At 42.5% G+C, this 26,405-nt stretch overlaps 1 protein-coding gene and 1 pseudogene across 1 annotated transcript in view; one reads left to right on the top strand and one right to left on the bottom strand.

Annotated features, from left to right (window-relative positions):
• Fam120c (family with sequence similarity 120C) overlaps positions 1 to 26,405 on the bottom strand; it is a 153,656-nt gene that overhangs the window by 89,518 nt on the left and 37,733 nt on the right. The window contains exons 2-3 of the mRNA XM_013125118.3: positions 11,034 to 11,280; positions 46 to 128 (exon numbers count right to left, since the gene is read on the bottom strand). Of these exons, the coding sequence (XP_012980572.1) occupies positions 46 to 128; positions 11,034 to 11,280 (330 nt within the window). The remainder of the gene's footprint in view (positions 1 to 45; positions 129 to 11,033; positions 11,281 to 26,405) is intronic.
• LOC121139942 lies at positions 19,647 to 20,582 on the top strand (annotated as a pseudogene).

The following is a 26,405-nucleotide window of genomic DNA, read 5'->3' as shown; positions in this document are numbered from 1 at the left end:
ACTTGATGTCTCCTAAATGTACATGGACAAAATAGGGTATATTACCTTAAGTGATGCAAGAGGATGTTCTGGTCCCAAAAGGCTCCAGTGAAAAGCGGCCAAGTCCTCATCCGGTAGAATGTGGTTACCTATAAAACATATATTTCATTTATTCACTGTAAAAATGTTTTCTTTATCTTTTCAGTCAGAAAGAGGATCCTTCAGGGAGAGGAAATAACTGGATTAAGCATAGGCCTATATTCTTTTCAGTTTTGAGACAGGTCTCACTATTTATCTCTGGGTTGCCTGGGACTTGATATATAGACCAAGCTGATTCCAACTCACAGGTTCACCTGCGTCTGCTTCCCTAGTGCTGGTATTAAAGGCATGCACCATAACACGAGTAAGCCCATATTATTAATGTAATAATTAATTATAGTAGCTATCTGCATGCTGATCATCTGTTCTATACTATGGGTATTACATGTATCTCCCTTATAATCATCAAACCTCATAGTTTTACCTCCATTTTATGGACAAGGAAACTAAGATTTTAGAAAATTAGAACTATCTGACTCTCCAATTCATGGTACTACTCATTATCACGGGTAAGAGGTAACTTTTACCTAGTTATGCTGCATTTATTTTGTAACAGCAAATTATTGACCACTTGAAAAGTAAAAGGCACTTCTGCATCTCATCTTACTTAACTTCATAAATAACACCACGGGACACTATTATTTTCATTTCTGAGATGAGGAAAATGAATCCAGAGAAGCATGGCTTCAGTGATATGCACAAAATCTAATTCTACAACTTAGCTGATTCAATTACATTATCCAAAATGATGTTCTTTGTGTTTATAGGGCAAAGGTCACAACTATATTAGTCTATTAATGTTCTTGCTGTCAATACTTGGAAAATCAATTTAAAATATCAATTCCATAATTTACTTTGAAATGCATCTTTTAAAAAAAGCCTGAAAGTTGGATGATACATGCCTGCAATGCCAGCATCAGGAAGGTTAAGGCAGGAGGATCTTATGATGGAAGTCAGTCTAAGCTACACAGTGAGATCCAGAAGAAAAGCAAAACAACAAAAAAGAAAACAAAGAAAAGAAAACCAGATAGGTGGGTGGACGAAGAAATAGGTAGGTACATGAGAAAGCAACTGCTATAAAATGTCAATGGCATGCTGGAGTGATGGCTCAGTGGTTAATAGAACAGGCTGCTCTACCAAAGGACCCGGGTTCAATTCCCAGCACTCACATGGCAGCTCACAACTGTCTGTTGTGGGAAAACCAGACCTTGAATAGAGACCCACTTCCCCTTCTGCCTGGGAGTAGGCAGCTGTAAGACAATGTTTACTAAAAACATGTTTACTAAAAACAATACAATGCCCGGGGGCAATAAGTTCCTGGAAAAGGCCTGCCCACAGAAACCACCCTCGACCTTGTCCAAAGACTAACCGCCTCTTCTGCCACACCCAGATCAGTTTTTGGTGTCAGAGCAGAACCAGCCAGGGTAGAGGAGAGAGCAGAAGCTTCTCTGGTGGGAGCCTTTCTTAGGAAGTTTTCTTGAACCTTTTTTGGGGCCTGCTTAAAGTTTTCTTTACATTGTTGAACAAGTCTCTGTGTTGTCAATCCCCGACACCCTCCGCACCTTCTCGGACACAGGCCGTGCAGCAGACGCGACAATTGGAGGTCCCACCGAGATCGTGAAAGCGAGGTAAGTGGACGGGGTTAAGAAACTATGGGGAATAGTTCCGGGAAGCTAGAATCATTGCAGTATCAACTAAAAAAGTTACTTAAAGAACATGGGACTGCAGTCAAGTCTAAAACCCTAGAAGGCTTTCTAAAATCGATCGAACGAGCCAGTCCATGGTTCATTACTGGGGGAAACTTAAATATTCCAGATTGGGAGGAGGTTTGCCGTGATCTTCATAGACTTTTACGAAAAGAGGGATCTGAGTCCTTACCCCCTACGACATTCTCCTTATGGAGATTAGTGAGGGGAGCACTTTTGACAGATAAGGTTCGTCACCGCCAGGTAGTTCAGGACACAAAAGAGGCTTTTTTTAGAATTACAAGAGACTGAGACTCAAGCCTCCTTGAGTTCAGGGGCAGAGAGTGATGATGAATCATCTGAAGGGACCCTGACTGAAACTAGAGGTTCCATTGTTAGTGAGGATGAGGAGGAGTCTCTTAGTAACAACAAAAAAACAGGTAGAGATCTCCGGGCGCGACCCAAATAGAAGAACTCCGGTCAGAATCGGTTATATCCTTCTCTATCAGACCTAGAAAATGGAAGTAGCTCAGACTCAGACTTGTCACAGTCTGAAAAGGAACGGTTACTTGCTGAGATCGCGGCCCTTAAAAAAGAACTAAAAAAGATTCGAATTAAGGAAAGACAGGACAGGGAGAGAAACCCTTCCCCATACTCTGAAAAAAGGGACTCCTCCTATGAGATAACCCAGTCCTTCTCGGACCTGGAGGGAAGACCCAGAGGAAGGGTCCAATGCTGCCCGGTGGTGGCCCCAGTAATGGAAGTTCCAGACCCGAACAATTCTGGACAGGTCATTCGGCATTATAACCCTTTAAATTTTAAGGATATAAAACAACTTAAAGAGGTAACTTTAAATTATGGAGCACAGGCTCCCTTTACACTTTCCTTAATGGAATCTTTTGCGTCTCTTAACTTGACACCTAGTGATTGGCAGCAGCTTTGCCGAGCGACTCTATCAGGGGGAGATTATTTGATTTGGAGAGGTGAGTTTCAGGAAAGATGCAGCCAGACAGCCCAAAGAAATGCACAGGCCGGACAGCCCCAGAGAAATGTGGAGATGCTTACCGGGAGTGGTCAATACGCCACCATTCAGCAACAAATGCAATATGACATTGCAGTCTATGCCCAAGTGGCAGCAGCGGCCCAAGGGGCTTGGAAAGCAGTGCCTTGCAAGGAAGGAGGGGATCATCTGTCCAAAGTCCTTCAAGGACCTTCTGAACCTTTTCAAGACTTCGTAGACCGTCTCAGTCAGGTAGCAGAAAGAATATTTGGGGGCATTGGGCCTGCGATGCCAGTCATCAAGCAGATGGCATTTGAAAATGCAAATAAGTATTGTAAGGAAGCCCTTCGCCCCTATCGCAATAAAAGTCTAAATGACTATATCCGGATCTGTAGGGACATTGATGGGAACTTCATCCAGGGCCAAGTGTTAGCTGCTGCCATTCGGCCCCAAGTGGGGAAAGAAAGACCCACTCTGGGAGGGAGAAAAACATGTTTCAGATGCGGTAGGGAGGGACACTTCCGTAGAGAGTGCCCTCAAAATAGTACTATGGGTCTCAAGCAACCTGGTTTATGCTCCCGTTGCCGAAGGGGATATCATTGGGCCAATGACTGCTACTCTAATACTGACCGGGAGGGAAATTTCCTTCCTGCTAATAATAATCAGGGAAACGGGAGGAGGGCCCCGCCCCAGGGCCCCAAAACCAATATGTACGGGGCAATGACCCCTGCTCCGGGCAGTGGCAGGACTCATTTTCTCCCCCAGAGCAACCCCTTCATATCTCAGACCTCCTTAGAGCCACCTCAGGGAGTGCAGGATTGGACCTCGCTCCCTCTGCCCGGGCAATCCTAACACCGGAAATGGAGATCCAGGCCCTCCTTACTGGGGTGCATGGGCCATTGCCCCCAGGCACGGTCGGACTACTCTTGGGACGGTCCAGTACTATTCTTCGAGGCATCCAGGTACACCCCGGTGTTATAGACCAGGATAGTGAGGGGGAGATTAAAATAATGACATCAGTGGGCAGTGGGGTTGTTGCCATCCCTGCAGGAGAACGGATTGCTCAGTTACTCCTTCTCCCTACAGCTCCTTGTGAGGCTAGAAAAATTAAAGAGAAAAGGGGCAACCAAAGTTTTGGAAGTACCGGCCCGGCAGCATTTTGGGTAGCCACTATGGAGAACCGCCCCCAGCTTACATTAAAGATAGAAGGCAAGTCCTTTAGGGGTGTCTTAGATTCTGGAGCAGATTTCTCTGTCCTCTCAGATAAATTCTGGCCCCCCGCCTGGCCGAAAGAGGAAGGGACAGTGACCCTCCAGGGAATAGGACAGGCTGTGCCCCAAAAAAGCCTCAGAATCTTAAAGTGGCAAGACTCTGAGGGCCACACAGGGCTTTTCCAGCCATATGTTTTGCCTGGCCTCCCTATTAACCTCTGGGGACGGGACCTCATGCAAGAAATGGGAGAGGTCCTCACCACCCAGGCACCCAAGTCCAAAAGCAGGGGCCCCCAGATGACGCAAGGGAGGGGCTGGAGCCCGGGGAGGGAACTAGGTAAACTAGAACAGGGAGAGGTTTGCCCTGTGGCATCCCTCCCTTTGGAGACCAGGGCCCCAGGGGATAGGAAGGGTTTTGATCATTTTTGATGAGGGTCACTGTTGCGCCGCCAGCCCCCATACCCATCACATGGCTATCAGATGATCCGGTATGGGTGGAACAGTGGCCCTTACCAGCAGAGAAACTAAGGGCGGCTCACCAGCTAGTTCAAGAACAATTGGAGGCAGGTCATTTGGTTCCTTCCACGTCCCTTTGGAATACCCCTATATTTGTAATAAAAAAATCTTCAGGGAAATGGAGGTTAATACAAGACTTGAGGGCTGTGAATGTGACCATGCAGCCTATGGGGGCTCTGCAGCCTGGCTTGCCCGTGCCTGTGGCCATTCCTAAAGACTGGCATTTGATTGTCATTAACTTGAAGGATTGCTTCTTTTCTATTCCCTTGCATTCTCAAGATAGTCCTAGGTTTGTGTTTAGCCTTCCTTCGATTAACTTTAGGGAGCCTGCCCTTCGCTTCCAATGGGTGGTGCTCCCCCAAGGGATGGCTAATAGTCCAACTATATGCCAGATTTATGTAGCTGCCTGTTTAGATCCCCTCAGACGTAAGTTCCCTGACCTTTACATTATCCACTACATGGATGATATTCTTTTGGCCGCGGCCAAAGAAAGACAATGTTACATAGCCTTTGCAGAGCTACAGGAGCGTCTGGAGGCCCGAGGATTTATTTTGGCTCCTGAAAAGATCCAAAAGAGACCCCCTTATACTTATTTGGGTCATCAAATTCAACAAACTGGCCTCCGGCCACAAAGACTCCAGATCGATTGTTCAAATTTAAAAACACTTCATGATTGGCAGAGATTTTTGGGAGAGGTGCAATGGTTTCGCCCTTCTCTTTCTATTAAAACAGGGGCTCTTAAAGCGCTTTATGATATTCTTCCTGGGGATCCTGCTCCAACTTCCCCTAGACAGATTACCCCAGAGGCCAGGGAAGCCCTACAATTGTTGTTAAGAAGTATAGAGCAAGCCCACCTTCGGCGTATAGATTATGGGCAGCCCCTTGTTCTGGTTGTACTTTTATCTAGCTTTTCGCCCACTGCCATGTTTTGGCAGACTGGTCCTATTTATTGGATACATTTGTCAGCCTCCCCTAAGAAGGTAGTGACCCCTTACTATGATCTCATTTTACAATTGTTGTGGAAGGCACACAAGTTTAGCATTCAAACCTTTGGAAAGAGTCCTGATAAAATTATCCTTCCTTATGGTAAGGAGGAGGTGGAACATCTACAGATCTTCCATGATGGGTGGACTCTGTTTATTACATCTACAGGCGCTCAGTTTGATAACCAATATCCCAGTAGCCCCTTGATGTCTTTTTTCAAACAACACCCTGTGATCTTTCCCAAGATTTTAAAGGAAAACCTCTAGTTGGAGCTCGCTCAGTCTTTACAGACGGCTCCTCCAAGGCTTTCGCGGTGGTGGTTTCTTCTCAGGTGCAGAAGAGGGTACCCATAGGGCAGATGTCAGCACAAGCCGCCGAGTTATTTGCTTGCTTGATGGCTTTCCAAATGTTTGAGGGAGAGCCCTTTAATTTATATACTGATAGTGTTTATGTTTCCAACATTGTTAGACCTTTAGAAACTTCTCCATATGTTCTTCCAACCTCCCAGGTTCGTTCCTTATTAGTTCAGCTCCAACATCTTATTTGGCAGCGCATCCACCCTGCGTATGTGGGATTTATTCATGCACATACTAACCTTCCAGGACCCCTTGCCCAGGGCAATCAAATTGCTGACTCCTTGACCCGCCCTAGGGTCTTATTTACTTAGGAGCAGCTTGCCCACCAGCTCCATGAGCGATATCATCTAAATGCCCGCTCCATTAAATTTCATACTGGGTGCCCCCTATCCATGGCTACACAGATTACCTCTCAGTGCCCTGATTGTGCCCCTTATCATAATTTTCCCAATGAGGGGGTAAATCCCCGGGGCCTCAGGGCCAACCATCTCTGGCAAATGGATGTCACTCACCTGCCGCAGGCAGGGAAATGAAAATACATGCATGTTTCGGTGGATACATATTCTAAACTGATTTTTGCTTCTCTCCACTCAGGAGAGAAGATTAAAGATGTTATTTCTCATTGCCTGCAGGCCTTTGCCTACATGGGCGTACCCGATGCCCTAAAAACGGACAATGGCCCTGCCTATGCCAGCAATCGCTTTGCTGCCTTTTGCAGGGAACATCACATTGTCCATTCTTTTGGTATTCCTCACAACCCCACGGGACAGGCTATTGTGGAGCGCACCCATGCCACTCTCAAACAGTATTTTAAGAAAATAAAAAAGGGGGAGTATGTTACCTCCCCCAATATTCAGTTATACACCATACTTTACATTTTAAATTTTTTGACCATAAACCGTAATAATTTGTCTGCTATGGAGAGACATTGGAACAAACCCTCCCAGTCCTTGGGATGGGTCAGATGGAAGGATTTAATTACAGGAAAATGGCAGCCACCCACCCCCTATTAGCTAGGGTCCGAGGGGCTGTTTGTGTTTTCCCTCCAGGAAGTGAGAAGCCTATTTGGGTCCCCGAACGGTGCATCAGTCATGTCGACCTCAATACTACTCCGGATACTAGGAATGCTCACCATGATAAAGATGATCCAACCATTGCTGAACACTCAGGTAAGGGAAATATGGGCGTTGGTGAGGATTCCCCCCCCATGTTGATGCCAGATAGTCATTCCAGCTCCCTGTTCATCAAATTTTATAACACCAATAATACATTGGGAGCGGCTGCCGCCAATGAGATTAAAAAGTCAGAAACTAGACATTCTGAGTTTCCCCCTCCTAAGCCTGATACCAGGGTCAAGAAGTAGGGAAACCCAAGAGATTGCCAGCGGCATACGCCTTTAATCCCAGCGGCATACGCCTTTAATCCCAGCGGCATACGCCTTTAATCCCAACACGCCTTTATGAGGGAACATCCTGGGTCGAAAGTTGGATTGAAAATGGGTGAATAGCCGGGCGTTGGCGGCACACGCCTTTAATCCCTGTACTCGGGAGACACAGGCAGGCAGATCTCTTGAGTTCAATGCCAGCCTGGTTTACAGAGCAAGTTTCAAGACAGCCTCCAAATAATACAGAGAAAAAAAATTGGTAACAAGCTGGGCAGTGGTGGCACACGCCTTTAATCCCAGCACTTGGGAGGCAGAGGCAGGCGTATCTCTGTGAGTTCGAGGCCAGGCTGGACTGACAGCCTCAAACAATACAGAGAAACCCTGGCTTAAAAAAATGGGTGAAAAAAAATTTGTAACAGTAAAGAGGTACTGGTATTAAGTAAAGAAAAAGAAAAAGACATGGAAATTTTTGTTTACATTTAAGTTCTATTTTGTGAGTCATCTCTAAAAACTTTTGGCCAAAAGCTTGGCCTCTCCACCTTGCATCTACAGTTACAAGGAGTAGGTATGGCTGTACCCCATGACTGTAGCTCAAATGGAGGAATGATAAAGAACATACAGGACTTTTAACCTCTTAGTTCAAGGATTGGCTGGAGTTGTTCTTTTACATAGATTTCAATTAAGGAAGCTTCATTGCAACAGACTAATCATGACCTAGGGAAAAAGGATGACTGAAAGATGCATGTTCTGAATGTATGGTGTGGCCACACTGGTATGTATGAAATGTGATTGTGAATGCGTGAGTATGAACTGCTTATATGATTAAAAGGACACTTAAATCCCTTCAAAAATAGTTAAGAAGCTACCTAGATTGCTTTAAATATAGACAAAAGGAACATCCAGCCAGTCTGTTAATGTTTTAACAGAAAAATTTAAGATGCAAATGAGGCCTTGTCAGCTAGTGAGAGCTCTACAGGTTAGATTGGGAAAGACTGCTCACAGACTTCAAATAATTTTCAAAAGTTATTTGGACACAGTATAGTTTACAATCTTTGAGTGATTTTCAGTAGTTTTTGGGAAATATTTAATGGATATGTCCTTTTTAATGGGCATCTACAAATAATCTAAGTAGTAATCCCAATTTACCTAGATAGTCAACCAAGGAGGGTAGACAAATCCTTCTACTATTATGGTCCGGCTTCAACGGTTCAAAAAAAATTTTTTTAGAAAATAAAAATGGGGGAATAATGTTCCCAGTCCCCATATGACTCATCAAATAATACTCTCCTCATTTAAAAATTTTATAATGTGAATGCCAGTGAGCTTCAGACAGATTCTGACATGATGGAACTTGAGCAACTATTGCTCAGGTCAAATGGAGACATCCATGCACTAGACAGTGGAGAAGACCCTAATTTGGGGTCGAGGGCATGTTTGTGTTTTCTTGCAGGAAAAGAATAAAGCTTTGGCAGCTGTCAGACCATTTAGTGAGATGTATGGAGCAGAGAAAAACTGGACCTGAGAACATGGGAGCCTACCTAAGCCAGTTTGAGTGAGATCTCCTAAATCAGTGTTCCTGAACCTTGATGTCATCGAATCTAGAGCCCAAGAAAGAAAGAAAACAGTTGGTTCGAGATTTCCAGTTTCTCAACAGACCTGCTGCATCAACCCATGAGTTTTCATCGTGAAGCCAACAGAGAAAAAAAGGACCCATTTAAAACATTTGAACATTGGTATGGATTGTGATGAGGGGCAAAAGCCTCTTTTCAGTAATTGAACAGGACATGGTCACTTGAAATATCAGACTTGATGGTTCCTGTTTCTGGAATCACGACTAGGCCAGTGTATTTTTCTAGAGAGATGCAACTTGTCCTAATGCGACAAAAAGGAGACTTTGACTCAAGTCGCATAATCAGCTGACGTTAAATCAACAAACTGCATCACCACAGGAACAAATTGGTGCTCTGTGGATAGTGCAACAAGCCTATTGTTCATATTTTTCATAATGCTACATGTGTAACATCGATGATTGTACCTAATGTATCTGTGCAAGTGCACTTTCTAAATGCTTTCCTGAGCAGATCTTGGAACAATTGTAAACTTTATCAAATTGTAAATGTAAATCACATGCGGGTTACCCTTGTAACAGAATGTAAATCACATGCATGTTACCCTTGTAACAGATGAATGCTGGTAGAATGTTATGGCCCAGATCTGGTGATGGGTACGGTGATGGAGAGGCGCTATGTCAATGGGGGTCCTGGGAATGGTGGCAGTGGCGGTAGGCATTCTGGCTTTATGCCGAGCTCAAACGTGCCTTGTTCCGGAGGCAAGAGACCTGTAACCAAGTATTGCTTAGCTTAGCCCATGGCAATCCCGATAGCCATGAAGGTTGGTTACAGATGATTTAAAGTTGGGGCGCTCTGTTGACGGGCAACCTGTGGGGAAGACCCCTCCCGCCTAAGACAGGGGTTCAAGGTCCCCCAAGGACGGGAAAGGGAGGGTGACCCTACTTGACCTAAGCCAGGAGTGCCTCATTTAAAAATAAAAAGGGGTGAATTGTGGGAACACCAGACCTTGAGCAGAGACCCACTTCCCCTTCTGCCTGGGAGTAGGCAGCTGTAAGACAATGTTTACTAAAAACATGTTTACTAAAAACAATACAATGCCCGGGGGCAATAAGTTCCTGGAAAAGGCCTGCCCACAGAAACCACCCTCGACCTTGTCCAAAGACTAACCGCCTCTTCTGCCACGCCCAGATCAGTTTTTGGTGTCAGAGCAGAACCAGCCAGGGTAGAGGAGAGAGCAGAAGCTTCTCTGGTGGGAGCCTTTCTTAGGAAGTTTTCTTGAACCTTTTTTGGGGCCTGCTTAAAGTTTTCTTTACATCGTTGAACAAGTCTCTGTGTTGTCAATCCCCGACACCCTCCGCACGTTCTCAGACACAGGCCGCGCAGCAGACGCGACAGTCTGTAACTCCAGTTCCTGAGGATCTGATACCTTCACACCAATGCCCATAAAATACAGTTTAAAAATAAATCATAAAAAAATAATTAAGTAATTAATTAAAATGTCAATGGCAGGGTCTAAGTAGGTATAGGCTTTTCACGGCTAATGAATTTTGCTGAATGTTGTTCAGAAATACTCAAAACAAAAAAAGAAACAGAGAAAAACATTGTCCACAGAGTTTTAAAAGAATTGCTAATGGTCTGAGTGGAAAACCAAAAGTAACTAGAACTAGTGAAACATAGGACTCTGTATGTAAGTTCTGGAATATAGTTCATGGCCAGTCTGGTCTACAAAGTAAGTTCCAGGACAGCTATGACTACATAGTGAGACCTTGTCTAAAAAAAAAGATGCTCTTATGTTCATAACTAACATTTTATGGTCAAATTCTTACCACAAGTTAATGTGTTCCTAACATACTGAGTGTTTTTATAGAATCCCTAACTGTATACTGCTTTTCCACAGCATTACATGATGTGAGAACTTTATATTTTGTTTTTGACACAGGGCCTTTCTCATATAGCACAGGCTGGCCTTGACTATGTGGTCAAGGATGATCTTAAACTTTTGATCCTCCTGTCTCTAACCCCTAAGTGTTAGAATTATAGGCATCTATGTATGTGGTTATAGGATTGAACACAGAGTCACATGCATGCTAAATAAGCACACTATCAATTGAGCTACATCCTAAACCAGCAAAAGGACTCCAAAAAAGCAAACCCAATATTGCCAGACTAAATCACTCTAGTATGCATATCTTACCAATGCAAGAAGAAACTTTACCAAACACTGGATTCTGTGTTTTAGACTACTTACCTAGTAGTGCAGCAAATATGGGAAAATTCATTCTCTTCAAGCCCAGCTGCTTGGCCACTTCCTGCATCAGGAACTGGTTGGTTGTAAGGTTCTTCCCATTCCAGCTGAGCTTCAGCGCGTGGGAACTGTAGTAAGATGGAATATTGTAGAGCGCGTACTCGGAGTCATGAGCAAGAAGGCCATGAAAGCCATTCTCCCTGAAAAAAGCCACCACTTCCAAATGGTGGTCTTCAAGGCTCTGAAAGACCTAGGAAAGAAGAAAAAGAGAACATGTCATGACACAGAAACTGATCTATTTACACCTACAAAACTAGAAATCACGAAGGGTAGTACCTAATTTATAATGTTAAAGTTTAAGATTATCTTAAAGAACAAAACAAGCAAACTGTGTAACAGCTTAGAACATGATTATGCCTGTACCTGTGTTTACTAACCGCCCAACCTTTAAGTTATGAAATAAATACACTATTACTTAATATATACTATAGAACCACTTAATATAATAACATATTACTTAATTACTTAAGTTTTTGCTTAAAGCCATAACAGAGACCTTCATTAAAAAGCATAGAAATCACGCTGGGCCGTGGTGGCGCACATCTTTATTGCCAGCACTCAGGAGGCAGAGACAGGTAGGTGGATCTCTGTGAGTTGGAGACCAGCCTGGTCTACAGAGCGAGTTCCAGGGCAGGCTCCAAAGCTACATAGGGAAACCCCATCTTGAAAAACAAAAACAAACATACAAAAAGCATGGAAATCATTGCTTATTGCTCAGTAGCTATGTGCTGCGCACATCCTATCTATATACTCTTATCACAACAATCATGGTGAGGTATATATGAATGAAAGTACTTAGAAGTGGAAACAGTATTCCCAGTCCATCAATTTTTATGTGCATAGCTGTCTTGCCTGCATGTATGTCTGTGTGATGGTGTCAGGTCCCCTGGAACTGGAGTTACAGAGAGTTGTAAACTGCAGCCTGGGTCCTCAGGAAGAGCAGCCACTGCTCTCAATTGCTGAGCCATCTCTCCAGCCCTCACCTACCAATTTTAAAAACATGTACTCATTTATTTTATATGTATGTGTGAACATATGCATATGCACTAGTGCATGAAGATGCCCATAGAAGTCAGAAGAGGTCACTGGAACTGGGTTTCAATCAGTTGTAAACTGTCCAAAATGGGTGCTAGAAACTGAGCCCAGGTCCAGACTACCACCACCTCCCTTTCACAGTTCTTGGTTTTTTCCCCTATTAGGAGCATCTTAAGAAAGGAGAGTACTTCCACAAGGGAGGATTCTCATAGGGTTCCACAGAGTTTATTTCTATTAGATTGTGGTCAGAAACTTAACCTCATTTTTCTTTCTTTTGGTTTTTCGAGACAGGGTTTCTCTGTATTGTTTTGGAGGCTGTCCTGGAGCTCACTCTGTAGACCAGGCTGGCCTGGAACTCACAGAGATCTGCCTGCTTCTGCCTCCCGAGAGTTGGGATTAAAGGCGTGCGCCACCAACACCTGGTACTTTACCTCATTTTAAAAGTAGATAAACTAAGCTGCAAAAGGTTGACTAGAAGCTGTATGAGTGAGATACAACAGAAGCAGAACTGACTCTAGAATATGTATCACCACTGGTACCAAACATACTCCCAGATGGCACTACTTTTAATGGAAACAGAGACAGACTATTGAGTACCCTTCCTGCACATGCTCTATTTGGTGTGAATGAAGCACAACAAAGTTATCTGTACACTGGCTCCACCAGACTAAGTTTTTTGACCACAGAGACTTTATCATTGCATTTCTGACTCCATCGATATTGGCTCCATCATTCAGGCGCCACCCTTATTATGGAATATGGAACTACACGGGGTAGGTTGTCATATAATATTTATTGAGGGGGAAGTCACTTACATGAGAAGCTGAGAACCTGAGGTCAGCAGTCCAACTCGACCAAAACCCCAAGAGTGTCCCCTTTATCCTATTCCATCTAAACCCTAAACTTATCTGAAAGAGATGCCCAAGTCTGAACACCTCCTTCTAATCCCAACTCTAAACAATTGAAAACTAACTGTAACAGGTGTAAATTATCTTGTAATATCAACAGTAGGCAAAGGGGGCATGGCATTTGTAGGGAAAGGGGGTGTAGTATTTGTAGGGAGAGATCTTACATACCCGTAGCACTGACCATGCCCATTTGTGTGTGGTCACAGGTACGTAGGAGAAGGCAGGGACATAAAGAGGTGGGAGGAAGGGGACACTCTTCTCTTGGGGCTCTGGTTGAGACTCGGAGACAAGCAGACTGCTGACCTCAGGTTTTTGGCTTCTCATGTAAGTGACTGCCCCCATTACACACTAGTACATAGTGATACATACTAATGACAATGACTAACAGATCTTGTGTACTATGTGCAAAGCAATATGCATTTATACTTGATATGCATTAATTCATTCATATGTAAAAAATCTTGAGGCATTCATCTCCAAAGTCAGATAGCTAGAAAGAGCAAAGCCTGGACTTTGTTCTACAGTCTATAGAACTTGATAGTGCTTTTGAACTCAACAGACCTATGATTTGTTATTGTAGTTGCTGCTGCTGCTATTTTGAGACAGGATCTCACTATGTAGTTCTGGCTGGCCTGGAACTCACCATGTAGACCAAGCTAGCCTCAACCTATAGAGATCTTCCTGCCTCCGCCTTCTGAGTGCTCACTCACATTAAGGTATATACCATCATGCCTAGCTTATTTGGTCTATCTTTCTTTTACGTTATAAAGGAACAGTAATTTCTGGAATATAACAGGAGTTTCAACACATTAAACTTTTGGTAGGATGTAAAAAGAGTTTAATCACTGTTGATATTCATGTCACAAATGAGGTCACATAAGAGCAAAAGCACTAATAAGTAAAAAGCAAAGTTAGTACTAATTTTATATCTAGAAAAAGGAACCAAAAAGTATTATGACATAGTTATACCTACAGATACAATTAACTCCAGATGTGGCAGAGTAAGAGAAATGTTGTATGCTGTTCTCTGATGATAGTTTCTTCCAGCTCACCTATCATACAAGTTGCTAGTTTGTCAATCAACCTCATGCTAAATGACAAAAAAAATATGATCTAGCCTCATACATCATCATAAGCTGATTATGCAGGCATTATAATTTCAATCTTATAGATAAGAAATTCAAACTTGGAAAAGAAAGGTGTCACACTCAGGGCCACAGACATAGAAAACAATAACCTGGGTCAAATTGTCACATAACATCCATGTTCTTTCTATGGCACATGACTTCAAGACTGATTGAAGCTGATTACAACTCCAGAAAGCCAATGACTAATAATATTGAGGGGGGCAGAAAGGAGAAGAGATGCACAAGGGCTATTTCTATATTGCCAAGTGTGATCTCAAATTCCTTGGCTCAAGTGATTCTCCTGTTTCAGTCTCCTGAGTAGCTGGGACTATAGTTTCATGCCATCATACCAAGTGAGTGATGGTATGTAAATTGTAGTGTGATTGAAGCCACAGCTTTGTGAATGATAGACCATTTAACAATTTTAAGACAGGGATTCACTAGTTGCTCAAGTAGGCATCAAGTTTGGGATTTTTCTGCACTATAAGATATAGTAGTACTAATGGTCTTTAATGTGGTGGATCTTCAAATACTATGAATGTAAATCACAATCACTTAGAGACTAAAAAACAAAACAACACTAAGCCTGGCAATGGTGGTGCACAGCTTTAATCCCAGCACTGGGGAGGCAAAGGCAGGAGGATCTCTGTGAGTTCAAGGCCAGCGTGCTCTACAGAGCAATGAGGTGATATTTTCTTTATGCTCTAACAAATAAAGTTTGCCTGAAGATCAGAGAAGTAAAGAGACAACCACTTAAAGGTCTTACCTCTATGAAATTCTCAGACTGAGAGGGGCTGAGCTCCTGTCTCTACAAATCCTCAGGCTGAATGGGCCTGAGCTCCTGTCCCTCCCACCTTAAATTCCCCTCTCCAACCAGCCATATCTCTCTTTCTGTCTCCCCCTCTATAGTACTGGGATTAAGGAAATGAGATTCTAAGTGCTGGGATCAAAGGCCTGAGCTCTGTTTGTCTTTTAAAATGGTTAAGTCTCATGTAGCCCAGTGTGGTCTTGAACTCCTGATCTTCCTGCTTCCTCCTCCCAATTACTGGGATTGAAAGTGTGTGCTTCCCAAGTACTAGGATCAAGGGGATCAGATCCCAAATCCTGGGAAGGGGTGTGTGTTACCACTGCCTGGCCTCTATGGTTAAGGAGTGGCTAGCTCCACACTCTGATCTCCAGGCAAGCTTTATTTGTTAAGATCACAAACAAAATATCACCACAGAGCAAGTTCTAGGACAGCCAGAGCTACCCAGACAAACCCTGCCTCACCCAAAAACAAAACAAAAATAAATCTACCATATTTAAATAGTCTTCAACTCAGAAGTGCTATAAAAATTCCTGTGGTCCAAGCTTATATGATATTTCCAATATAGTTTCCACCTTAAGAACTACTAAGTTAATCCAATTGACTTCTTAGGAAAAAGATCTAAAAAGGACAATTGCCTTGAAATGATTATCCAACTAATTTGCAACAGAACCAGAATTAGAACAAAAAACCCAAAGTTTCAAGCACAGGGCATTTTCAATACATATTCTAGAGTAGAATAATGTAAAACATCAGAATTTTTAAAAATCTCACAAATTTTTCTCACAACACCAGAGACTTCAAGCCAGTCTATTTCTAAGATTCCTCCTGCATCCCTGACATGGATCACTCAGTTTTTCTGCCTAAAAATCCTTAGAGCCTTTCCTAATGCTCTAACTACTTCCATAGGCCTCTTTCTTCTTAGACAAATTCTTGGGTGACACTCCCCTCTTTATCCTTTTTAAATTTTATTTTATTTACTTTAATTAGTGTATTTATTTGCGAGGGAAATCCTTCAGCATGTGTGTGGATGTCAGATGACAACTTACATGAATTGGTTTTGTTTTCTAATCAAGTGAGTCTAAGAGAATGGACTCAGATTGTCAGGCTAGCTAGAGTGATAAGACAACTAAAAGATATCAAGAGAATACAAACTGGAAAGGAAGAAGTCAAAGTATTGCTATTTGCAGATGAGTTGACAGTATACATAAGCAACCAAAAAATTCTACCAGAGAACTCCTACATCTGATAAACACCTTCAGCGAAGTGGAAGCATACAAAATTAACTTACAAAAAAAGTACAAATGATAAAAAGTCTGAGAAGTAACTCAGGGAAACAACACCCTTCACAATAACCACAAGTAACATAAAATATCTTGCTGTAACTCTAACCAAGCAAGTAAAAGACCTGTATGACAAGAACTTCAAATCTTTTAAGAAAGAAATTGGAGACCATATTGGGAGATGGAAAGGCTTCACATGCTTATAGACCAGTAGAATTAACATAGTAAAAGCAGCCATCCTACCAAAAGCAATCTACAGATTCAATGCAATCACCATTAAAATTCCAACACAATTCTTTACAGACCTTGAAAGAACATTACTCAGCTTTACATGGGAAAACAAACCCAGGATAGCTAAAACAATCCTGTACAATAAAAGAACTTCTGGAAGTATCACCATCCCTGATGTCAAGCTCTCCTTCAGAGTTGTAATAATCAAAACCGAGTTGGAATTGACATAAAGAAAGGAACTGAATCAAAGACATAGAAGTAAATCCACAAACCCATGGACACTTGATTTTTGACAATGAAGCCAATGGTACAATGGAAAAAGAAAGCATCTTCAACAAATGGTGCTGGCATAACTAGATGTTGGCATGTAGAAGAATGCAAATAGATCCATATCTATCACCCTACACAAAATTCAAGTGCAAATGAGTCAAAGACCTCAATATAAATCCAGATACACTGAATCTGACAGAAGAGAGAGTGGGAACAACAGCCTTGCACTCATTGGCTCAGGAGAAGACTTTCTAAACAGACAACCAATAGTGCAGGCACTAAGACTGACAATTAAGAAATGGGACCTAATAAAACTGAGAAGCTTCTGCATGGCAAAGGACATTGCCAATAGGAGAAAATGGCAGCCTATAGAATGGGAAAAGATATTCACCAACTCCTCACCTGAGAGAGGACTGATTTCCAAAATATATAATGAACTCAAGAAACTTGACATCAACAAACCAAATAATCCAATTAAAAATGGGGTACAGATCTAAACAGAGAATTCCCACAGGAGATTCTGAATGGCTGAGATATACTTAAATATTCAACATCCTTAGTCATCAGGGAAATCCAAATCAGAATGACTGAGATTCCATTTTAGACCTGTCAGAATGGCTAAGATCAAAAGTACAAGTTACAGCTGATGCTGGCAAGGATATGGACCAAGGGGGAACACTCCTCTCTTGATTGTGGGAGTGCAAACTTGTACAGCCACTTTGGAAATCAATATGGTAGTTTTTCAGAAAATTGGAAATTTATCTACCTCAAGACCCAGCAATACCACTCTTGGGCATATGCCCAAAGGATTTTCTATTATACCACAAGGACACTTGCTCAACTATGTTCATAGCAGCTTTTTTCATAATAGCCAGAATTTGGAAACAACCTATATGTCTCTCAACTGAAGAATGGATAAAGAAAATGTGGCACATTTGCACAATAGAGTATTACTCAATTGTTAAAAACAATGACATCATAAAATTTGAAGGCAAATGAATGGAACTAGAAAAAATCATCCTGAGTAAGGTAACCCAGACCCAGAAAGACAAACATGGCATGTACTCACTCATAGGTGGATATTAGCTGTAAAGTAAATTATAACAATGTGGAATTGTAGAATCCACAGATTCAGAGAAGCTAAGTAACAAAGAGGGCTCAGGAGTCAGGGGTGCTCGTATCTGCCTGGGAAAGGGGGAAGATGGAGACAAAGAGTACTGAAACAAACAACTGGAATGGAAGGGTGTACCTCTGGGACAAGCTAGCAACCCAGCACAATGGAAACTCCCAGGAATCTACAAGGTGACCCTAGCTGAGACTCCTTGCAACAAGAGAGAGACATCACCTAAACTAGCCGTCTTCTGTAACCAGGCAAGACTTCCAGTGGAGGGAAAGAAACAGCAACCCAGCCACATAACCTTCAACCTACAATTTGTCCTGCCTACAAGATGTGCTGGGGTAAAGGTGGAGCAGAAATTGTGGGAATGGCCAATCAATGACTGGTCCAGCCTGAGACACATCCAGGAGATGGAGCCCACCCCTGACACTGTCTGTAGTACAGGACCCAGAGGGTGGACAGTCCAAGGACTTAGGATAGAACTAAATACAATTGGCAAAAAAATTCAACGAAATGATGCCTAATGATATTCTGCTATAGTCATAGATTGATGCCTAGCCCAAGTGTCATCAGAAAGGCTTCACCCAGCAACTGATGGAAACAGATGCAGAGACCCACAGCCAAACATGAGGCAGAGCTTGGGCAATCCTGCGGAAAAGGGGAAGAAAGGATTGTAGGAGCCAGAGGGGTCAAGGACACCACAAGAAAATCCAGTCCACAGAATCAACTAACCTGGGCTCATAGAGACTGAATCTACAACCAGGGAGCCTGAATGGAACTAACCTAGACTCTCTGCATATATGTGACAGTTGCGTAGCTTGGTCTTGTCGTGGGACTCCTAACAGTGGGAGTAGGGGCTGTCTGTCCGACTCGTCTGATGACTTTGGGACACTTTTCCAATACCGGGTTGCCTTGTCCAGCCTTAATATGAGGGGAGGCGCCCAGTCTTACTGCATCTTAGTAAGCCATATTTGGTTGCTATCTATTTCTCTAAATGATAAAGAGGATGTGGGTAGGGGGAAAGAGGGAATGTTGGGGGAGGGATGAGGAGGGAGGGAAAACTGTGGTTGGGATGTTAATAACAACAATAATAAATAATATGCAGAGGACCTAGTGTAGACCCATGCAGGCTCCGATTGTTATTTTGTGTATATGAGTGCTTTGCTTGCCATGCATGTCTGACCCCCAATTGTGTGCTTCACCTTTGGAAGTGGGCAATAGATGACCTGGAACAGATGGTTGTTAGCCACCATGTGGGTTCTGGAACTCAAACCAGGGTCATCTGAAAGAGCAGATTGTGTTCTTAACTGTTGAGCCATCTTTCCTGGCCCCTATAGTTCTATCTTACTTGTCTCTATTTTTTAACTAATTAATTAGTTAATTAATTTTCCCCAGCACAACCAGTTTCCCCTCCCTCCCTCCTCTCTCCCCAGTCTCCCTCAACCTCTCCACCCACTTTTTTCCCTCGGTTTCTCTTCAGAAAAGGGCAGGCCTCCCACGGACATCAGCCAGCCATGGCACATCAAGTTGCAGTAAAACTTGGCAACTCCTCTCGTATTAAGGCTGGAGGAGACAGCCTGGTAGGAGGAAAGAGTCCCAAAATCAAGGTCCAGCCACAAGAAGAGACACAGAATTGTTAAGAAAGACCTACCAGAGCTCTATTGGTAGCGGGAGCAGAGAGCGGCCTGAGAGCCCCACTGCTGCCTCCGGCCTAGTCACCATCCCACCCCTGGAATTGCTTCAGCCATCGCCGCTGGCCCCAGTCACCACCAGTGCAACCATGAGCAGCGAGGCCCCGACCCAGCAGCCTCCTGCTGCATCTGCCGCAGCCCTCAGCTCTGCCAACACCAAGCCAGGCTCCATGGGCAGAGATGCCTGTAGTGGTAGTCCAGGAAGCCTCACATCGGTAGCTCCCGCAGCCGGGGACAAGGTTTTGGGAACAGTAAAATGGTTCAATGTAAGGAACAGATAGGGTTTCATCAACAGGAATGACACCAAGGAAGGCATATTTGTACACCAGACTGTGATAAAGAAGAATAACCCCAGGAAGAACCTTCGCAGTGTAGGAGAGAGAGACTGTGGAGTTTGGTGTTTTTTAAGAAGAAAAGGGTGCGGAGACAGCAAATGTTACAGGTCCTGGTAGAGTTCCAGTTTAAGGCAGTAAATATGCAGTAGACCGTAACCATTATGGATGCTATCCACGTTGTAGGGGTCCTCTACACAATTACCTGCAAAATTACCAGAATAGTGAGAGTGGGGAAAAGAAGCAGGGATCAGAAAGGGCTCCTGAAGGCCAAACCCAACAAATCCTGACCTATTGCAGGCGAAGGTTCCCACCTTACTACTTGCGGAGACCCTATGGGCGTTGACCACAGTGTTCCACCCCTCCTGTGCAAGAAGAACCGATGGAGGGTGCTGACAGCCAGGGTGCAGGAGAACAGCGTAGACCAGTGAGACAGAATATGTATCGGGGTTACAGACCACGATCCCGCAGGGGTCCTCCTCACCAAAGACAGCAATGAAGAGGACAAGGAAAATCAAGGAGATGAATGAGACCCAGGGTCAGCAGCCATCTCAACGTCGGTACCGCCGGAACTTCATTTACCAACACTGAACCCAGAGAACCCTAAACCTCAAGGTGGCAGAGACAAAAGCAGCCGATCCACCAGCTGAGAATTCGTCTGCTTCTGAGGCTGAGCAGGGCGGGGCTGAGTAAATGCTGGCTTACCATCTCTACCGTCATCCGGTTTGGTCATCCAACAAGAAGAAATGAATATGAAATTCTAGCAATAAAAAATGAACAAAGATTGGAGCTGAAGACCTTAAGTGCTTGCTTTTGCCTGTTGACCAGATATACTAGAACTATCTGCATTATCTATGGGGTTTTTATTATTTTTACCTGAAGATGTCTCCTTTTGGTAATGACAAACATGGTTTTTTTAAAGGTCTGTTTTTTCTCAATACACCTTTAATGGTTTTTAAATTGTTTCATATCTGGTAAAGTTGAGATTTTTAAGAACTTCATTTTTAATTTGTAATAAAAGTTTACAACTTGATTAAAAACAAAGTCAACCTGTTAATAAAGGTCTTAAATAATAAAAGAAGAAAGACCTACCAAGGTTACAAAAAAGGAAAGCAACTGTAGAAATGACCCCTGAGGTAACCAGGCAGGTGGTGGCACACTCCTTTAATCCCAGCACTTGGGAGGCAGAGGCAGTGGATCTCTGTGAGTTTGAGGCCAGCCTGGTCTACAGAGTGAGTCCCATGACAGATGACACTGCACAGATAAAGCCTGTTTTAAAAATAAAAAATTAAAAAAAGGAAAGCAGCACTGACAGCCGAGCACCATTATCTCAGCATGTAACTCCTACAGCAGGTGTAATCCTGGACTGCAGATTATTTACACCTCAGGTAGCTAAATTATAATTATTATTAATTATATGCTAAGTTCTAGACACTGTTTCAAACCCATCTCCTGTATACTAAACTTGATACAATCATGAGGCATTATTACAGTGATCTTTACTCATTTGCTGGGCCTGTGTGCCAAGATCTCCAATGGAGCACTTGAAATAGTGGATAGTCCCAAATTCTCTATATACTATGTTTTTTAACACACACAAAATGGAGGGGGGTTACTAAGAACATTTAGTATTGACCGTATGTGTATGTTTTTAGGATTGACTACTTGGAGCTGGATAAGCTATATAACAGGGCTCATCTCTGAAGAAGACTCAGTCTCTCTTTCTCAGCACCTACTGATTTCCTGCAGTTCTTCATTTAAGGGTAGGGCTGTGATTGGTTTAATAAAGAAGCTGAGTAGCCAATAGCTGGACAGGATAAGGTTAGGGAGGAAAATCAGACTAAGGACACTGGGAAGGACAGAGTCATAGGAGTCACCAGTGAGATATGGAGAGGAAACAGGAGGTACAAGATGAAAAAGAGGTAACAATATATGGCAGATTGTATATTAATAGAAATGGATGAATTTAAATAAGAGTTAGCTAATAATAAGCCTGAGTTATTGACCAAGTAATTATTATTAATATTGAGTCTCTGTGTCAGTTATTTGGGAACTGTTGGGTGGGAAAGAAAAGTATGGTTGAAAATGGCACCCAAATATCTGGAACCAACATCTACATAAGACCTAAGAAAGAATTTAAAAGGCTCTAAACATACAAAAATGGAGTCAAATGCAACTTCTTGCTAACCCCTTTTATTTGGTAGGCTGTTTGCTAGCGGTGAACAGAGGCATGGCTCCTTTAAGAGGTGGCTTCCTGGCTTGTGCTGGCTGCAAACACAAGGCAGGGCTCTTTTAAGAGGTCCTGCAACTGAACACTTAAATGGGGTTTATGAACAGTGGGTGATGTACTACTCAGTGGCAGTATGGACCCCAAACCTCCCCAGAGTTGGGGCTGTAAACATGGCCCTCAATGGTAACTCTGCCATGAAGCTAGGCACTCAAGGAAGCAAGCAGGGCAAAGCCAGTCACCAAAACAGAGGCAGAGGTCTTAGCCACTCTGCTTAGCAGTTTAAAGACGTATGCAGACAGAAAAAGATTACAAATACACAGTAAGTCTTTACTAGTGGAAAAACCCTCCTAACAGGTTACAGTGTTTAAAAATGTGCCGTTTAAAAATTCAGACAGTCATAAAAGAGAAAAATATGATTTTAAATAATAAAGTCCTTTAAAAAGGTATAAAGTAACATAAAAGAAAAAAAGTCTTGGGAAATACACAGAGAGTCTGGATCCTGCATATTATTGTGTTGTCTTTGAATTTTTTTGCCTGGATCATAAGAGACACTGAATCATAAAAACTGCTAGATTAAGCCAACCTATATATATTTAAACATCTTGACTTGAAATTTTAAGTAAAAAGATGTGTTGCTTTGGGGGAGAGGTTATACTTTTAATTCCACAGGAAATGAAAAGCTGTGGATTTGTTCTGGGTTAAAGAAAATCAGGTCTGATTGGGAAAGACCCCCTGAAATCCTGGCTATAAACCTAATAAAAAATAAACCTAGAAAGACTACAAGACACGTTATGCATATTTTACCTGCTCAGACATAAAACAAAGCAATAATCTTAACTGACCTGTGCACATCACATATTCCATAGTTGTATGTTACCTTTAAAAGTTTGTATGTTTTCAGAACAAGGAGAACAAACAGCAGTGTGAAAAGGATGACCCAGGTGATCCAGCATTTCAAAGTGCCTCTGCTTCAGTCTCCTAAACATTCTGCACGTGAAACAGCTTCAAGGCTGCTGGCTGAGATGGGCTGAGATAGTCCAACCTCATGGACTACTCCAGCCAGGACTTCCTTACTATCCCAATTTTCTCAAGGTTCTCCGAAGATACAAGTAGTAGTCTAGAAAATGATGCCTGCAAATGAACTAGATATTTTCTCTGAATTTGTCAAATGTAAATGGACTAGATATTGTTGACTTATTGCTTGTATATATTATATATACTTACTGTACTTATTGTATATAGTTTCTCTTATGTTACTAGTTTTTCTTTTTGTATTAGACAAAAAGGGATTTGTGATGATATATTATGATATATTCAAATTTGCCTGCAAATTTGCCACATTAAGTATAGGAAGACTTTCAGTTTCAGGATTCTCCATCTACACTGACTGAGGAGAGGCAGCAGGATCAGCCCTTTCAGACTGAGGAGTACTGGTAAGGGCTAGTGGCTTAGCTACTCTGCTTTTATGATCTTCAGTTTGAAGCTTGAACGTCAATATCAGTCTCTGGGTCTTTTATTTTTCATGCTACAGCTGAAAATTGATATTATGGATGTTTGTTACCATTTAAGAGGGGATGGTTATAAGCTGTTATTGGTAATGGTCAGAAAAAAAGCTGAACAAAGGAGTTTAGATTCAGGGATCTAGTTCTGAAAAGACAAGAGAGGGGTTTGAAATGATAGAATAAAAGGGTAGATTATTGAATCAACCTTAATGCAAACAACTATTAATCTCAAAATATTTAACACTGGCATATGTATGTTTCTACTCTTGTTTGGATTATTGAGTTTATGCAACTCATTTAAAAATGTAATGTATAATTAAGAAATACAGCTGGGCGGTGGTGGTGCACATCTTTAATCCCAGCACCTGGGAGGCAGAGACAGGTGGATCTCTGTAAGTTCAAGGCCAGCCTGGCCCACAAAGTGAATTTCAGGACAGCCAGGGCTGTTACACAGAGAAGCCTTGTCTTGAAAAAAACAAAAAAACAATAATAAAAAGAAGGAAATACAGATTAATAATTTTAGTCATCTGTAATAGTTAAAGTTATAGTCATGTTACATGTTTTCAAGTTCATATACAGAGATAGATAGATAGATAGATAGATAGATAGTCTTCAAACACTTTGCAGAACTACAGAGTATGGCATTGAATATGTTTAACAAACTAAGGCTTTTCATGACAGTGAGGCATGTCTGCTCCTGGCAGCACCAATCTACTTCAGAGAAGATGATGGGCATCAAAGAAACTCTGTATAGAGTTTGTATTCTTTATGGCGAAAGCTAGTCATTTGGGCAAAGAATCTTCCCTTTCCTCAATTGCTGACAGTATATTGTTCAAACTGAACCATCAGGATGAAAAAGAAAGCAACTGTCAAACTTTGACAAGACAAGGTAGGACAGTTCTTCAAAATTCCCTACTTCTCATAAATGTCTGTCAGATATACCAGGCCTGTAGGCCAAAGTTGGATGCCCAACATTACAGAAGAACCGAGGGTGACTGTCCAAGGAGTCAGATGTCCCTGTCTTTTTTTTTTTTTTTTTTTTGGTTTTTTACGAGACAGGGTTTCTCTGTTTTGGAGGTTGTCGGTCCAGCCTGGCCTCGAACTCACAGAGATCCGCCTGCCTCTGCCTCCCGAGTGCTGGGATTAAAGGCGTGCGCCACCAACGCCCGGCCCAGATGTCCCTGTCTTTAAGTACCATTTAACCCATCTTGGGGCTTTGTTGGAGCTAAAGGCTAAAAAATTAGATGTAAAGTTTTCCTTAGTTATGATAAAAGGTAAATTATATATGAGACTTTAGACTCAGAAAGATAAATAATAGATTATTTTCTCTGATTTTGCCAAATACAAATGGACTGGATATTGTAACTGCAATTCTTATTTGATAGCTGTATTATTTTATATAATTTTACTATGTTAAAGTTAAAACCGTCCTTTTTATTTAGACAAAAAGGGGAAAATGTAAGCGGCCATTGGTGGTTCATGCCTTTAGTCCTAGCACTTGGGAGGCAGAGGCAGGCAGATCTCTGTGAGTTTGAAGCTAGCCTGGTCTACAGAGTGAGCTCCAGGATAGGCTCCAAAGCTATAGAGAAACCCTGTCTCAAAAAAAACAAAAAACAAAAAAGGGGGGGATGCTCTGGAATAATCCTTCTGTACACTGTATAAACTCTGCTGTGATTGGTTTAATAAAGATGCCTAGCACAGGACGCTAGTTAATCCCAGCACTCAGGAGGCAGAGGCAGGTGGATCTCTGTGAGTTCGAAGCCAGCCTGGTCTACAGAACGCGTTCCAGGACAGCCTCCAAAGCTACACAAAGAAACTCTGTCTTGAAAAAACAAAAAATGAAGCTGGACAGGACAAGGTTAGGCAGGAAAACCAGACTAAGGAAACTGGGAAGACAGGTGGAGTCAGAGTAGTCTCCAGTGAGACTCAGAGAAGAAATAGGAGATGCAAGATGGAAGAAAGGTAACGCCATGTGGCAGAGTGTAGATGAATAGAAATGGGTTAATTCAAGTTTTAAGAGTTAGCTAGTACATGGAACTGATCAAGACCCCCTGAATGTGGGTGTTAGTGAGGAGGCCTAGGCAATCTATGGGACCTTGGGTAGTAGATCAGTATTTATCCCTGGCATACAAATGGACTTTGGGTGCCCATCCAACAATGAGAGATGCTCTCTCAGTCTGGACTCTTGGGGGAGGGCCTAGGCCCTGCCCTGGATGAAATGACAGACTATGGACACCCCCATGGAGGGCTTCACCCTTTCTGGGGAAATAAGGAGATATTAGGGGGGGTTGGTGGGAGGGCGTGGGTGTTGGGTAGGGAAAGGGAGAGGGACCTGTGATTGACATGTGAAGCAACCTTGTTTCTAATTTAAATTTAAATTAAAAAAAGATGGCTTGAGGCAAACCTCTGCCCAATCAAGTAACAAATGAATAAATGATCTTTTTGAATGAAAAAAAGTTAGCTAGTAACAAGTCTTAGCTATTAGCCAAACACTTATAATTAATAAGAAGTTTCCATGTGGTTATTTGTGAGTGACTCCAGAGACACAGAGAAACTCAATCTACACCTGAGACCTATCTCCAAACAAAATAAAACTAAAAAAACATACACACACTCACACAACACACACACATACAACACACACACACACACACACGTGCGAGAGAGAGAGAGAGAGAGAGAGAGAGAGAGAGAGAGAGAGAGAGAGAGAGAGAGAGAGAGAGAGAGGTGGGGGTAGATATGTAAACTGATGCAGTCACTTTGGAAAAGCGTCTAGGAGGTCAT

Source organism: Mesocricetus auratus, unplaced genomic scaffold (assembly GCF_017639785.1).
Source record: "Mesocricetus auratus isolate SY011 unplaced genomic scaffold, BCM_Maur_2.0 Super-Scaffold_100003, whole genome shotgun sequence".
Classification (NCBI taxonomy): domain Eukaryota; kingdom Metazoa; phylum Chordata; class Mammalia; order Rodentia; family Cricetidae; genus Mesocricetus; species Mesocricetus auratus.
The sequence above is the reverse complement of the archived record's forward strand: the minus strand, read 5'-3'. Positions and strand labels throughout refer to the sequence as shown.